Below are 16,779 nucleotides of genomic sequence, written 5' to 3' on the forward strand. Positions count from 1 at the left end.
CGTGTTAGCATTAAGCAGCTGCCTGATCAACCCATTGTCTGTTGCAGATTCCAGGCTGAGACGACCAGCGTTTTACCTGAGCTATGAAGAACTAGCACATGGGCTTCCCTTCAAACCAGGCACCAAAAATTTGTATAAGTAGTTCCAACCAGTTTTTGGTTGAAGCACATTTCAGGCTTTTGTGATTTTCCTATGGCACACCTCTATCCACTAAGCAACATTCCGCATGCCCACATGCTTCTGACGAACAAAACTTCCAATTGTAGTTAAATTTCTATGTCTTTGGAGAAAGCTATAAATAAATTCCTGCTTCTTTAGAGAAAGCTACAAAATCATGACACATTTCACAATTCATATACCAATACAGCATCCGTGTCTCTGTTAGAAACTGTATTTATGTGTTACAGGAATAAAAATTTAGATACCTGAGTCTTTTATTAACTATGGACCTCAAAGATCCCAAGGAAGCTCTCTTTTGGAAGCAAATCAGAAGATATACTCCAAAACACAAAACTTAAATGCTTCATAAACTAGCAGATCAGACTGAGTCAGTAGAAATTTATATCAGCCTCTTCTGTGGAAGGAGGAGTCAGAGAAGTAGCAGTAACAGTAGATTTTCTGCTGGAATTGTATTTATGTCCACATTAAGGCTTGCGGACAAAAATACGCTTCCAAAAAAATCAAACACTGAACATGTTTCCAGCGTTGCTATCTGTACAAATAACAGGGGCCTAGAAGACCTAGATAAGAATGATTGCAACTCCTTGCACTATTTTTGGCCCACTAAAAGCAGGTCCACTCCATCTGCAAAACAGAGATTACATTATCTTTTCTCATCTTTCATTTAGTGATGAAAATACGACATGACAGAGAAGTACTACTATTCCTGTGCAACAATGTCATTCACAAAAAGTTTAAGAGACTAGCTTCACCTATCATGTGAATAATTTGAAATTTCTTTCTCATTATAATAATAATAACGAAACAGTGAAGAGAGCCCTTGTCATTGCCTAATTGTTGAGGAAGGTATTTCAAAAACAGAGCAAAAAAAAAAAAAGAGAGTAACTGACAATTTAGAGCCTGGAAAACTCTGGCTTCAAACTTGAGAGTTCATCTGTAGTCCCAAGAGGTCACTGCATTCTCTCCAAGCAGTAACTGGCGCCTCTATAATTTAACATTTCTGTGCAAACTTTTAAAAAAATAAATCCAGCTGGAAGAAGCAAGATGATTCAGTGTCATTATCCTTCCTGCACTGAGAAAACGCAACAGTGCATCACCGACTTAAAGGAGGAGGAAGGAGAAAAAAACCCAATGACGTTAACTTTGCTGGCTGCACTGAGTGCCTGCGTATTGTAACTCTGCTGGCATGCAAAAGAATTCCAGTTTCTGCAACCTGTCCCTAATCAAGCCATAGCATATACTTTCTACTAGGTTCCTTTTTTTTCTTTTCAAAAAAGGAGAAATACTACTTGAGGGGGAAAAAAAAAAAAGCAAACCATAAACTGATCCAGAGAATAACAACAAAATAGCACTTACATGGCTTCTTGGGACATTTCTGGCATTTGTTAAAACCCCAGGAAGTACCCACGGTTCCACAGCAGTCTTCTTGCTTGGAAAGGCCAGGAAGTGCTTTGCCACACTGGAATAGTCAGGTAAAGAACACTCCGGTTAGTGATACTATGTGATGCTCACTTCTAGTACAATGTTCTTTTTTAGTCAGCTTGGGTCAACATCTTGCTGATACACTCAAGATTCACTGGAGCTTTTAGCTGAACTTAAATAGTGCCCCTACATTGCAATGGCTCCCTACACAGGCATGAGCAAATTAGGTGACATTATTATCTTCCCCTGTGTCAACTTGAAAAGAAGGAGAAAAAATCGGAAGAGAACAGTATGTCATAGGAATGAGTGAGTGTATTTCCAAGGTAGTAACTCGCCATTGGCACCTATTCCCTGCATTTTTCCTCATTAAAATGTGCTCGTCCACTTTTTCAAAAGATGTATAAATTATCTCAAATACCTGTCTACTTACTCTCTTAAAGAAAGACAAAACATATGACTGTGATTTCTATAATGTTATTCCCTATTAAAAAGCCTCAACTTCCTGCCAACTTATGTTTAATGTTTATGACCACTTACTGAAAATTGACAAATTACAATGACAGAATCTGCTGCCCAGATACTAAAGAAGGTAACACGATGACTGAAACGGAAGTTAGTGATGTCTGTGTTATTCCAAACAAGTCTTTCCCCATGCAAATATTTAAATTAATCTTGCAATAATTTCTGAGGTCAATACTCCTTTTTTTTTCTGACCAAGAATATTCTTACGCTTTTTATTAATAAGAATACTAATTTTCACAATCTTACAAAATACTTAGTTATGTTCTTGACTTTTGCAATTTTCTTCCATTTTGCATGGTAAAGAAAGCTTAAATGTATTTCTGAGATGCAGACAAAAATGCATCTAAATCCATCAATTAGGTATAAGAGAGAAGTGCACAAAGCACAAGAGAGGTGCACAACAGCTGCACTTAGTAACATTTTCAAAGCAAACGCTGATATAAATAGGCACTGCAGCAAACAATTCAAATGTGCTGAAGTATGAATCCTCAGTACGCAGCGAATAGACCTTCCCTGATCTAACTTCCCTTCCTGACAGCATATAAACCTCTGACCCAAATGCTCACTGCTGCTTAGGTTTCAGCTCAAGAGAGCTGGCTCATCCCACGGCACAGGCTGTGGCCTTGCGGTTGCTTTCACTTTGGCCGGTAACCCAGTCACACCACAGTAGGGGACGCACGCTGAACGCATAGGCCGTGATGGCTTCCTCCAACCTTCCCAAATTTTTTCAGTGTGCTCTTAATCATACTGACACCCATGAGTCAATGATGTTTTCAAAGTACAGAGCTACTCTGTGTAGCTTCATAGTGTGACTGCTAACAGGATAGCAGGCTAACCCACAACATCAGGGCTCTGACTCATCAGAGGGTCCCGTCTCTGCATGGTGAGGGTTGGCAAGGTATCATCCCAGCCATCTTCTCTGCCCCTTTTTCACAGATACTCCCCAGGAGCCTCCTGAAATACCTCAACCACAAACTGAAAGCAGCACCAATTCACCGTTTAAACACCAGACTGTAATGTACAACATGCAGCAGCTCTGCACTGGCTGCTTGTGAAGCTTAGATGTCTGTCAAGTAAGGGACGTGTGAGCAGCCAGGAGCATCCTCTGTCCCAGCCTCTCTCATGAAACAGAGCTTTTAGCACCAGGGCAACTGAGCAAAGTTACAGTTCACCTCTGCACATCATCCCTATACGGGGTAGCATCACTTGTGCTTTGAGCCACATTTTAGGGTGACACATGGACCACATAAAGAACAGAGTGGCCAAACAGGTTAAAAGAGACTGCTCAGTTATTGCGTAACTTTAGGAGTCTATTTTCACACTACCAACTGCAGAGGGTCTTGTGACAAATTTTCCCATGTTCCAAGGGGTGAGAAGTAGTCCTGGCCTGGATGGTATTTGGCCGTGTTAAAACAGTAAAGTATCAAAGCAAGTCCCACCTTTCAGATGCAGACCCAGGCTTACCGCGAACGCGTGTCTTTCAGGCTGGCTTGTGCTCCCCTGGCTGGGGCACTGGCAGGACTAGTACAGGATTGATCATTCCTGATCAGAGTCCGCTCTGTTTCCAGAAGCAACTCTTGGCCTGGCCCTTCACAAAGGCTGTCAAGATGCACAAGCAGGGAATTCTGCACAACTCCTTCTACTGCAGCAGCTCGGCTGTTTTCAAAACTGGAACTAGCTCTTTCAACTGCCTCTAGCTAGATGAAATACAGATCTTGTTGCAGTTCCCAGAAACTCAAAAATCTTTCAACTGGAGAGTACTCATAATGCCTTCTCCAAGTGGCTGCCCTAAAACCTTAGAGAATTCATGTTATGTCTTTACACCATGCTGGTTTCTCAACCCGCATCCCAGGTGTGCATGCTCTAGGAAGGACCAGTTTACTTTATAATCACAGCTACTCAGTTTTACTTTACAATTACAGCTGCTCAACTCTTTTTGTAGAGCTGGTACTGCTTCTTCAAAGAAAGAGGAGCCACTTACTAGAGTCGTATACTGTGGCTGTTAGTGAGTCAGCTAAACCAATTTGCACTCGACTCTTCTCCCCTCCCTTTGTGCCTCAGGTTTACAACTCTCATCTCTCTGAAAAGAAGTGGGAGGAATCAAGGCTGGTGCTGTAGCTCCCCTCATGATCTCAGAAATGGAGCATTTGGGCAGCGAGACACATTACCTAACACCCAGTGTTCCTCTGCAAGGTCACAAGCCTCAAGGACGCATCCCAGCAGCTCATGTGTGTCAAGGCAAGACTCCACTGACATGAGAGCCAATATGCCATCATGAACTGGCCCTTTTTTTTTTTTCTTCTTCCCCAGAATAGAAAAGGTGTCATTTAACAGTAGTAAATTAAAAGCATATAACACAAAGAATAAAAAAAAAAATAAAAAAGAAAGGAGGAGGAAGATGGACTAAAGCCCACTTTTAGTTTAGGTGTGGTGCTACAGCATTTGCACTCTACTGAAAATCATGATCTCTGTGGTCATAACTTTTTTAAATTTCCATATAAAAACCATGAGCAAAAATAAGGATGCCAAAGTCTGAGTCATCTGGCAACTGTGGTTTGTAGTCCTGTCAGTAAAAACTGGCAATGATTAAAGTTGCTGCTCCCACTGCCTCTATGGTGAATTAAAGCTTGAAGAATCAATGATAATTTGGTTAACATCCAGATCATTGTAGAAACTGGCCAGCGAGGAAAAGCAGCTGCCACACGGGGCTCCTAGTGGTGTGAGATCTGTGTAATTTTGGAGCTATGCATCAGAAAAAATGACTGGTCTGCAAAGTCCTAAGCCAAGCAGAAACAGAGTCTCCTTCTATGGCTAATAAACCCTGATTTCTCTGGTACATCTAATAGTGCTTCAGATACTTTCAACACTCATGGCGCTGCACAAACTGTTTCCTAGCCAGCTACAATTTCTTAAGATGCTCCTCCCTTTCACAAACCCTAAGCATCAATGAACTGAAGCTCTGTTTTTACAAGTCTCAAAAAACTTTTAGGTAATTTCTATCCACTTCAAAAGCCTTATCCACTTCCTACTGCTGAGAAGAACTCATTAGTTCTTCAGACGGTCTGTTCCAGTCTCTGAGTCACAAGTGACTGGAAAAGTCACTTGGGGGAATCCATAACTATTTTTAGTTTGTCTCACTATTCACCACAACTCCAACACACAAGTATGAGCCTAAAATAAGCAGGGAAGCTAAACACAAGCGCACAGCTTGCGCTATGCATGAAGATGATGCCGCTCCCTAAGCTTAGGCTTACACTTCTCTACCCATCATCCACACACATTTTAAACTAATCTAGCCTGTGTTCCTGAGGGCTTCTGGAAAACGCCTCATAGGCAGAGAATAGATTTTCATGAATGATACATCTGTCACAAGCTTATGATTTGGAGATAATTCTTACTGGTTCAGAAGGCAAAGAAGTCATGAAGGATTGGTATAAAAGAGCTCAACTGTGCTGAAAGAGGCTCAGCAGTAGAAGCAGTATGAGGCACACATGGTACTGCTATAAAACAAAGCTCTTCCTGGGTAAAGCGCTCAGACACTGAAAGTATTGTTTCAAATCCACATATTTTTCCCCATGTGTGCCTGGGCTTCTATGCCAATATTTTATATAACCGAAGGAAGTTCTGAATATTCCCACTGGTGGACTGAAGTTCTGGCTGACCCTGTGCTGGTGCACAAAGGCCACCCCAAGCCACATCACCTCTTTGTTCCTCTGTCCAGACTCCAGCCTCTGTCCCATCTCCACAGTCTCAGAGCACCAATAGTACTTGAGTTGTGCACTGCCACCAGGGTTTCATGTGTTTTACAATGCCAGGGAAAAGGAAGGATTATATCCTCGAAATCCCTCTGCTAAGGCAGTAGAAGGAATTTATTCAGCTCCTTGTAAAGTGCGGTAGAGAGCCCAGTCTGGCAATTAGTCTCAGGGCAACTGCAGAGGATTCTGGCCGAGGGACCACGACATTTGCTGGGACTCCCACTCCTGCGTGACCCATCTACAAATCCCTGTCACAAGCTGTTAGTTAAAACCACAACACAGGCATAAATAAAGGAGTGTCACATTATTAACCATGATTGTAATCGATAGGTGCTTTGCCTGAGTTAATAGCTAATGACTCTGGGATTCAGCTCAAAAGACTGCATTTCACATACCACAATAGCAGAAGTGAATGGATACACTGTTTAACTTTCTGTAAACTATTCAACAGGCACAGACCTTGGATTGTTGCTTCTTTTTTTTGCTATAGGCGTGACAAACAGAGTAAGAAACCTCAAGCTTAATAAGCCGTATTACTGAAACAATTAACAAACATACTTAATTAGCTTACTGACCAGCTGAATGACAGGTTGTTACAAATGAAGAGTATTATCCCATGTAGCACTGGCTCACTAACAGGCATTGTCTCATAAGCAGAGGAGAGAAACTTAAATACTTCCAGACTTTCTAAAAGAACTGGTAAAGAATTTGTTTTGGCTTAAGCAGAACATTCTTCATAGGCAAGTAAAAATTATCCAGCTTTCTTCTATTGAGTAATTAAAACAATGTTCGGTGTTTTTGGTATCCGATACATCTTTAATCTTCTGATATTTCAGGGTATTGATTTTGCAAAGAATCTATTGCGAATGAAGCATTAATCCTGGAAATGAATCCACACTGATTTCTGACAGTCTATTTGTTTAAAAACTTCAGAAGCCAAACCATGAGCTTCAAGGAATTCCAGACAGTTATTTTATTTTATGAGATGGTATTTTTAAGACTATTCTAAAGAAAAAAGGTTTTAAAAGTGCTCTAAGAGAAAACGTACCAGTATGAAGCACAGAATTTTACTTGTATTGTTTTTCCTGCCTAAAGAATACAAATAAGGACATTCATTTCATACAGCTGTCAAAAAATGAAAATACCTGAAATTTACTTCCATAGGAAATGTGTTGTTAAACCTGAAGTTCAACAGGTATATTTATGCAGTTGAATGAATAACTTCAACTGGCATTTTACTACTGTCATCGCCTCCAGACTACATACACTATGATCATATTGCATACAGTAGTATCGATATGTTAGGTTACGCATTAAGACCTATCAACACATTTTGCTGCTCTGATTTCTAACTCAAAAACTTTGCTGCCTTTGTTTAGTATTTCCCATCATGAAAAACTCATCAGTGATCTAAGCCCAGCTCCTAAAAACTTTATGTGTTTTCTCAAAGTTAAGTACATGATCAGTGTATGCCCTTGTGTGAATCAAGTTAAGTAAATGCTTAATGATTTGCAGTCAGAATCTTTATCACGGTATGATGTTGACAATCTCTGACCTTTTCCAGCTGCCACCTATCCCTTGGCTTTTTTTGTATTCTACCAAGTCTGACAGCAGAGAGAAGGGTGTTGCTCAAACCAAAACAAACGTTTCCTGTAAAAGACATTACTGAAATACAGTATTATATAAACTGTTTCCATAGATATTTATCCCACTAAAGATGCTGATCAACTAACATCTGTTTATCAGACATACTTGTTATTTATCAGAACTGAGCAGCATTTGAAACACATTTGAATGCATATGTGAGTGTTTCGATCACACTGACAAATGGACAGTCTTTATAATTTTCAACAGTCTTTACTAGTGTTCACCATTAATGTTATTTAGCTTAATTTATGAAAAAAAAATCTATCAAAATATGCTTCTATTGTCTGCTATAGGTGGTATATTTTGTTTTTCTTTAATATAATTTTCCAAAGTATTATTGTAACACACCAAATTTCACTTCATAATACCAGAACAACTCTAATTCAGGCATCCTTCTCAACAGAGCTGTAACAAGTATGGATCTTTTCCGCAACACCTTTCGAAGTACTTCACAAGGGAAGCACAAAGCATCATTCAGCAAACGACTGACAAGCGAGGAGTGGAACATATCGCCCAAACACTGGAAGTGACCCGAGTTTAAACCACCCCGACAAAAAAAGGGGGGGTCAGAAGATAAATATTTTTGAAATTCTTTCAGTGACCATTTTAGAGAGCAGTCCAGCTCCTCTCAGCAGTTACACCAGCACAATTGAGGGACAGTGAGGAGCAATGAACAAGCATGGGCAGATGTGACTTCTTAGCCAGCTTCTCTTCTGGACATTTTGGCATATGTTGCCTTCAGCCAGGTAAGTAACCTCAATATCTGTCTCTCTTTAGAGTAACAACTCTTTTTTATTTTGTTTTTAAATTGCAGATGCTGAGATGACCAAAGTCTCCTTCAGTAAAACTGATGTTTTTAAATTGCAGATGCTGAGATGACCAAAGTCTCCTTCAGTAAAACTGATATTCAAAAATACCTGCTGAAGAGAACAGCATTACTTGTGAATCTAGTCAGAAAGAGTGTGCTTTAGAGAAATTTGGAAATACCAGCTTCTCCAGTTTCTTGCTGCTTTGCAAAAAATGCCTCCCTCTTTACAGTTAAGCAAAAAAGAGACCAAATCATTTTTGAGAAAAAAAGACTTTTTTAGCCAAAATACTGAAATGCAGTAACCATAGGAAAACACGTGAATATACTTAGAAGACACTTCAAAGTGATCTTAAGGGGGGGAAAAAAAAGCGGTGCTTAACTGTCTTTATATGAATTTTGACAGATAGTAGGCATCTGCGTTCTTATCTCAATTTAAATGCAAAGTAATCATATGCAAAATTAACAAGACTCAAGATTACCAACACAATCTTTACTAAGTGCACCACTGACACTGTAGAAGTATTTTGGGAAATAACAAGATATTCTGTGTCATAATAAAGGCATTTTTATTAGAATTAAAATGAAAAGCAGCTGAAGAGGAGGATTAAAGAAGAGAAACATAATCTTCCTTATTTGCTTGCTTTTTAAATAGGACTTGGTGAATCAGTGGTCTAAGATGACCGACTCTTTGGATTTCAGAAACACAGGACTACCTGGCTGTAAAGGACCTTGCGGGACACCATGTCCACTCTCCAGCTTTTGAAGGCACCATTACATACAGTACTCTCCACAAATCTACTGTTCTCCATCTTAAGTGGGATTTTTGTCCTACTGCTTCCATTGTATCTGTTTCACAACTTCAAGTCTCTATTTTCTCAACATCATTTTCTATATAACAAGGTGCAAGTTTAGGTAAAGGTTCGTTTCCTATATCTTTATGACAGTAAGTTTCTGGCCTGCAGCTTAACTGCTAGTTTGTGATATACCCTGCAAAAATCTTTTTGGTACTAGGAAAGCATTTGATGAACCACAGCTTTTGTATACGACATATCATAATAAGCTATCATGTAACATGGTAAACTATCCCGGAGCAATCATCATTAACATCTCCCAGAGGAGATATAACTGCTAAGTGTTCCACTGACAGAAAAGAGAGGCAGCCAGGAAAAGTGAATTGACTTGAGCAGAAAAGAGAACCATCCAGAACACTATTTGCTTCCTATATTACCTTTTAAAAATTGAAATATTAATACTACTTTTATAGTTGCTCTTTTCACTTTATTTCCCAATGCTGAGGACACTTCAGAAAACACTCACAATTAAGCAACACATACATATAGGTGTATAAGTATTTATGAAAACATACATCTTTATTTACCTATTCTAATTAAACCAGGAAATTTCATTCCTCTAGCCCCTCTCTCTCCTCCTGTCCTTCCATCCTTCTAAGCTTCTAGACTGACATCTTTTCACACACCTTTTACTATCCTTTTCTCATGGTTGCTGCCTTTGGTTATAGTCACTCATGATACTATAAACAACTAAGCAAATAGGAGGTCTAGAAGAATTTCTGTGTTGTTAATTAGGAGTGATTGAAGGCCTGAGAATACAACCAGATTCCTCAACCATCTGTACCATAATGCCCTCCAAGCTTCAGTGCAGGGTGGCTCCAGTTGCTAACATTTCCAACAGAGCGCATACTGTTAATAAACTGCAGAAAATATGCTCTGGTTGTCTGGGGATTTGAGTATAGCAACTATCCTACTGTTTTTGCAGGACTACTGTTTTTGAATGAGATACATTAAAGGAATTTAACTAAGGTGGGGTGAGGAAGAATGTGTTGGGAGATGAGAAATATTCCACAGAAGGTTGTGAAAAAACCAAAGCATTAAAATTAGAGGACCTGTAATTGAGGACCAGCTGAAATTCAAGGAAGAAGAAGAGAACAAGACATGGAGAGAACCATAGAATGGTAGAGGTTACACACACAGAAAACCACCATAGAGATCCTGATGCTGGTTTTATCCTGTGTTTTTAGCCTGGACCAAAAGTAAGTTCAGCAAAGTCTTTATTAACTTGGTTGATTTGCCTACAAGAGGCCACACACATATCCTTCCATCAATCTGCTCTATAGACAGTAAAGTCACCTCTGATCCCAGGATATTTAATAAAACATTTCTGAAGCCAAATATACAATCCACCCTGCTAAAAAATGTATAAACACTGATGATTGTTGAAAAAAGTACGGATATCAAAATTATCCAGCATAAACTCCAGAAAGGACTTGTAACACATTGCTACTAATAGGGAAAGCACAGTTTAGCAGCTCGTCTGAACAAATAAAGAGAACCCTCATATTTAGCAAAGCAATTATCAAAGAAACAGAAAACCAAATTCTTTTAGAATAGACCTATTTCAGAGTAAAAAAAAAAAAAAAAATTAAGTGTCTTTCCCTGTTCAAGGTCTATTTAACATGCAATTAGATAATATGCATTGCCTGACTGAAGGAAAAACATATTAACATTTTAGGTTCAAATTTGAAAGGTGAATGAGACACTTAAATCTGTATTTATGGCAAGGTCTTAAATGAATGCTCTACAAAATGCTACCATACAACTCCAATTCTAAATTGAACCATTACATTAAATAACAAAAGGCCTCTGAAATCCTCACTACGCTCTTCTCCAAGACTGACACAGAAAGAATCAATGAAATTTGTAAAAATAAGAGCACGTGTTATTCTAAACTAGGAGGCACTACCCTTTCTTGAGAGCACTGCAAAGACACATTTTTCCAGGAGAATACTGAAACAACATTATAAAACTCAGAGACTGAGCATTTAGTAGGATTCCAAGTCAGGCATGAGGGTGATGCAAGCATATTTCTCCTTTTCTCCCCCTTTAAAAGGGGCACGTTACTGTCTTCTGGTGAGTGATGAGTAGGCTTCAGTTTTAAAATCACTGTAATGTGAGGGGCATGCATAGGACACTGCAAGTTTTGGATATGTCATTCGAAATACCTCACTCATGCATGCGGCAGAAAGAACAGACAGGAAATTTATCACGCATAAGAGGTAAGAGATAAAAGATGCAGCAGCCCCTGCCATGTCTAAGACTGAGGAAGGAATTTTGTCTTCCCTTACATATGAGTGCAAATAGAAATACAAATAAATAATAAACAACTATTAATTATCATAATTATTTCCAGTATTTTATGATTGCACATTATAATGCCATGTTTGTTAGATCTCTCATTCTTAGGAAATACAGAGAAGTGGTTGTTTGACACAGGCCCTGCTTCATTTTGTCATGTAAAATCCATGAACTTCCATTTGAACATGTGCTTCAATACCTGTTAAAGAACAAATTCAAGCTTTTACTATTCATGAAACAGACAACCACGAAGACCTTATCAGTGTAAACTAACACTGTGGATCCCAAATCAAGTATTCAACAATTAGTGAATACCAGCCTTTAATGTTCCATACGCAAACTTAACTCTTGTCATCTAGAAACATTTTTGGGGCATGATATTTAAATTTACTTCTTCCATAGCATTTTTCAGAATGAATTATTTTTAAACAACCTCACGTGATGGCCTAGCGTGAGTAGGTTTTGGGATCTTTACTTCCACAGCAATGACTTCTGAAATTAGAGTTAATTATGTCACTAGTAGGAATGCTACAATACTCTGCAGAAGTCAGTCACTGAAAGGAAGAGAGAAAAATCTTTTACAGGAAAAAAGTCATTTCTTTGGAGCTGGCAGAGGATGACCGAGACTAAGGAACTGTGATTTCAGTTTGAGGTTCCAGAAGGTAATTGCTATCCCTACCTTGGGACCTGCCACCTACATTACCCTCACGCTGCTTCTGACTGCATCCTGCTTCTGCTCCTGTCTGTTTCCCATCACTGATCCTCTCCAAAGCTCCTTGCCCCTCTGTGAGTGAGGTCTCTTCCCTCCTTTTTCTTTTCTTTGTGTGTGTGCGCGTGTGTGTGTGTGCACGCACGCGCGCTGCTTGGGAGCCATTAGAAAATGTCCTTTCTGTCAGTTCTAACGCTTGGCATCACAGCATTCACTGACAGCTAGAAGAAACACTTGTAAAGGACGTTTTGCTCTAGTTCTGCATTTCAGGGATGATGGGTGCTGTCCCTTTGAGGGGAAGGCAAACCACGTTCTGTGCAGGTAAAATCTTTGGAGAATTTTGCTGCCAATATCTACCAAATGTTTGTGGAATATATTGGAAATAGATATATTTTTAGACGCTTGAAAATTGGCTAACTTTGGGTGCATGTTACTGGAAGGACCAAAAGCAGGTGACCTTTGTGATAAATTTAAGTTTCTACTTCAAAGCATAAAGACGATCCAAATCTTCATTGAAACAGTCGTAAATTATTTTTTTAGCCTGAGTAAAGCAACACATTCATTCTCTAATATCATCCCTCAAAACAAGTGAGTGAGTTTTCAGAAACCTCCCACAAAATTTCAGTCTGAGGCATGCATTCGGCGTAACAAAAAAATTGATCTGAAAAGTTAAATTTCAGCAAGGTGATAAGCAATAAATAACAGTGTCTTACTAACTTTTTTTTTATAATCTCTTAACATATGCTTCACATATATATGCAAATATGCAAAAATGATAACACTGTGTCACTTATTAAAGTGCTTTCAAGAGCTGAAAGAAGATATGCGATTTTGAATAGTCATATGTAAAAACTGATGTGAACATATTATTTTAAACTGAACTAAGGTTTTAATGCTCTAGCACACACTCCATTGGCTTTCATGCTTTTTCTATCCCATTCGATGATCACAATTCAACAGATTCAAAACATTAGCCTACAATACTGTAAAACACATGAAGCTGTTGAATATGAATTTCAATGAAAACTGCAACTCTTTGAAAAACACTGGCTGTTGAGATACATGTGCAAAAAGACTCTTTAAACCCAACGACAGTACAAGCTGTGGAAGATGGTGTAACCTTAGCTGTTCAATCAGGAGAGATGGAGCTAGGACTTAAGTCATGTTTTTTAATTTGGAGAAATAGCTTCTAAATGGAGAAGTTATGGCTAGAACAACCAAAATGAGAATGTCAGGGATCCAAGTCTGCAGAAAATAAAGACATTAGCTTGAAGGAGAAGGAGGTCAGAAAAATGGTACTTTGTAAAACATTTTACAGTCCATTCTCACAAGAATTTTCTTTTGGAAAAGAATGTCGAATGCATCCTTTCCCTGTGAGTGGTGAAGAATTTTTTCATTCTTTTATGATATTGTTTTAAAGCTACCTGTCTCAAAAGCCTTAGCAAACATTTCTTACCTGCGTCCCAATAGTCTCCTGGAAGCAGCGCCCAAGCTGAGTTTTAACTGAAACAGGAAACATATGAGGAATGGGTTGTTGATTTGTGTAAGTAGTATGTCCTTTCTGGGTCTTCTGATACGGAAGACCTTGGTAAGAGACCTGTGGATGTCCAGGCTGAGGTACTTTTGCTTTTTGTCCTGTTGATGTGCTGTCAATTCTTGAAACTTGATGGATCTGAACTGAGGCTTCAGGGGGATGTTTCACATGGATATTCACTATGTTAGGAGGGAACTTCACTAAAATAATTGAAGGAAAAACAGATTAGAAAAATTGGTAATAAAATATGTAAAAAAAGAGATCTTAGGCACCTCTAAGACACCCCTTTTTTGTACATTAGAATTTTTATAGAGTGCCTTGAAGTGACCAAAATATAAACAAAGCCCAAATTTGGGGGTTAGAGAGAAGGCTGAAAGAATGCATAGAGTCTCATTTACAAAGCAGAAAATGAAAAGTCTTCACACAGCAAAGAACGACATTATAGCATTGTAAAGACTGCTACATAAACACGGATGTCCAAACTGGCTGGTGTGACATTAATATTTGTGGTCATACTGTGTAATAAGAATCCCATTCAAAGTTCCAGAATTCAAACTCCACTGGGTTATTTTTGGATATATAGTAAGCTTTATTTTCTTTTTCAGATCCATCATCTTTCTCTGGAACACAGAAAAAGCTTCAGATTTCATCCCTTCACCTTTATATACCTGCCAAGTCCTGAGTTTGCCCCTGCAACACTTGCCAGCATCTCAACCATCTAAAACCACCACTCCCTTCACTGAACTTTGAATTCAGGATTTGGCAGATAAAGAGGGAGGAAATGTTTTTCAGATACTTCTGTTTTTAAATACAGTTGTAGTTTTAAGTCTGGGTACATAGATTGAGACCCTGCAGTCGACTTAATGTGCACAGAACCGTTTATGACCCTCAAGCTTCTTTTCATTGAAACACAAAATGCCCTTTAAACATGTAACTCAAATTATTATTAGGGAGGGGCAGGGAGGAGAGGTGTGTAAAAAGTTTTATAGTTTGTCAGCTGCATGACAAAGTCAGCATTTACTGTGTCTGCCTGGGTCTCTCTCATCAGCAAGCACTGCACAGACTACTCGAGGTCAGCCAATCCATTAGGTGTAACACCCCTTCCAAACATCAAGAACCAACAAATACCATTTGACCTACTTTCTCTATAATGCATACTGGATTGTTGAGTCTTACGAATTGTCTCCTTGCCTCCAGGAAGCCAGACTGTTCTTTGGAACTTGATTAGGCATTTTCAGTTCTTATTTACAAATTTCAATCTCACAGCTCCACTTCCCAGGAAGCATATTTCATTTATTTTAGCTGCTTTAAAATTTTATTATTTTGTAGAAATTACTTTTGTTTTTTCACATTATTTTCATTTCTCTAGGCACATTTTCAGTATTAATTGGTCTCACATAGGAATTCCTTAAAAGAAACAAACTTATTTTTACTCTGCCCTGCATTGCTTCATTTATGAAAATTTTCAACATACTGCAGACAGAAACATCAGGAACAAGGTAGCAGAAAGTCAGCAAAATATGACCGCAGGGCCTTAATTGCTCTTCAGATCTTGCCTGTAGCAGAAAACAACCTTCAAGCACAATTTATGCCACCTGAGTTCTGTTACAGGTAAACTCACAAGGAAAAGATTCAGTGTTACAAGGAGCAGCAGTATGGCCCTTCTTAGGCTGTAAGACTGGTTTTGCAGGGCAAGACAAGACAGCATAGTCTGGCTGTGAAAAGAACAAAACTCACCCCTACTTACTATCATACATTTTTATTTATGAAGAATTCCTTCAACTAGTTTCTCCAGCTGATAAATCTAAAGAATATATTAGCCCTCAAAAGAAACCACTGAATTGCTCTACTTAAATCTATCAGTCCACCTAGAGATGTTCAGATGCTGAAAACATCAAATTTAGGCTAGTTCCTCCCATGTAGTATTATCACCACAGTCCTCTCCAGGTCTTGGATCACTGCCTAGATGTGCTGATTAATTTTTATTTCTGCCAGCCATTTCAGGATGAATTGTTTTATTCTTTCCTTGAAAGAAATGAAACATTCCTTTCTCCACAATCCAACATCCTCATTTGGGCATGGAAAGGGAAGAAAAGGCATTGGTACTGCTGATGGTTCTGATGAGGTCTTAAGGGTCAGGAAAAAAAATATTCAAGAGGTCAGACTCTTTAGCAATGAGAAACCTACTGTGTCTTTTAAGACAGCAACTCTAAACCTGAAAAACAACTATGTATTATAAAATTTTTTTTTATGGTCCATCATATTGTCTAAAATAATTTGATCTGGAATTAAACAGTCATAGAAACAAATTTCTGCTCTGCTAAATATTTAGGTTATTATATTCTCTTATTCTCTCATTCCTCCCTCCTTCCTTTGAGTCAGAAAACTTCTGGGGAGCTTTAGGGACTAATACTCCAACATGTCAGTGGAAACTATTTCCCAACGGACTGCATAGCAGTCCCTAGAGAACAAATCCATTGAAAAGATGGAGCAGATACTTAAAAGCATGTATAAAATATTGTGTTTCCCGAAGGATACTGTCAACACTTCCTTCACAGCTATGTCCCTGTCGGAAAACAGAATTACTACATTAGATTATATTTATCACAAACATACAAATAGTTTGGCCTCTTTTAGCAAAGTTATCCAGGAACTAGTTGCCAACAACTGAGCCTCCTTACATCTTTTTTGTTTTTATTCAGAGGCAGCAATCTTGGAGAGGTAATTGTAAAATTACCCTTGACAAGAAGGAAAAAAAAAAAAAAAAAAAAAATCAATCTGGCAATTCAAACAAACAAACAAACTTCACACTGATTCGTCTGTTGTGAAATTGAATTGCAGGGGTCTCTCCATATGGACAGGATCTCACCCAGATAAAATGCTACGTAGAGTCACAGGACACACAGGAAAAAAATTTCAACAGTCCTCTTCAAGGTCATCAGAACTTGTCACCTCACAAAAAAGTGTTAGGGGAAACGGAAACCTGAAACTTGACTGAACTTTCCTTTGACTGGGCAAAATTTGATTAACATCAGAGCTTTTCTTGTTCC

At 38.7% G+C, this 16,779-nt stretch overlaps 1 protein-coding gene across 1 annotated transcript in view; it reads right to left on the bottom strand.

Annotated features, from left to right (window-relative positions):
• The window catches only part of LTBP1 (latent transforming growth factor beta binding protein 1), a gene marked incomplete at its 5' end in the record, with an annotated part of 207,114 nt that overhangs the window by 97,085 nt on the left and 93,250 nt on the right, over positions 1 to 16,779 (bottom strand). Inside the window, 2 exons of the mRNA XM_082305848.1 lie at positions 1,537 to 1,639; positions 13,652 to 13,929. Coding sequence (XP_082161974.1) covers positions 1,537 to 1,639; positions 13,652 to 13,929 — 381 coding nt within the window. The remainder of the gene's footprint in view (positions 1 to 1,536; positions 1,640 to 13,651; positions 13,930 to 16,779) is intronic.

Source organism: Platalea leucorodia (genome assembly GCF_965183815.1).
Source record: "Platalea leucorodia genome assembly, chromosome: 3".
Taxonomy (NCBI): domain Eukaryota; kingdom Metazoa; phylum Chordata; class Aves; order Pelecaniformes; family Threskiornithidae; genus Platalea; species Platalea leucorodia.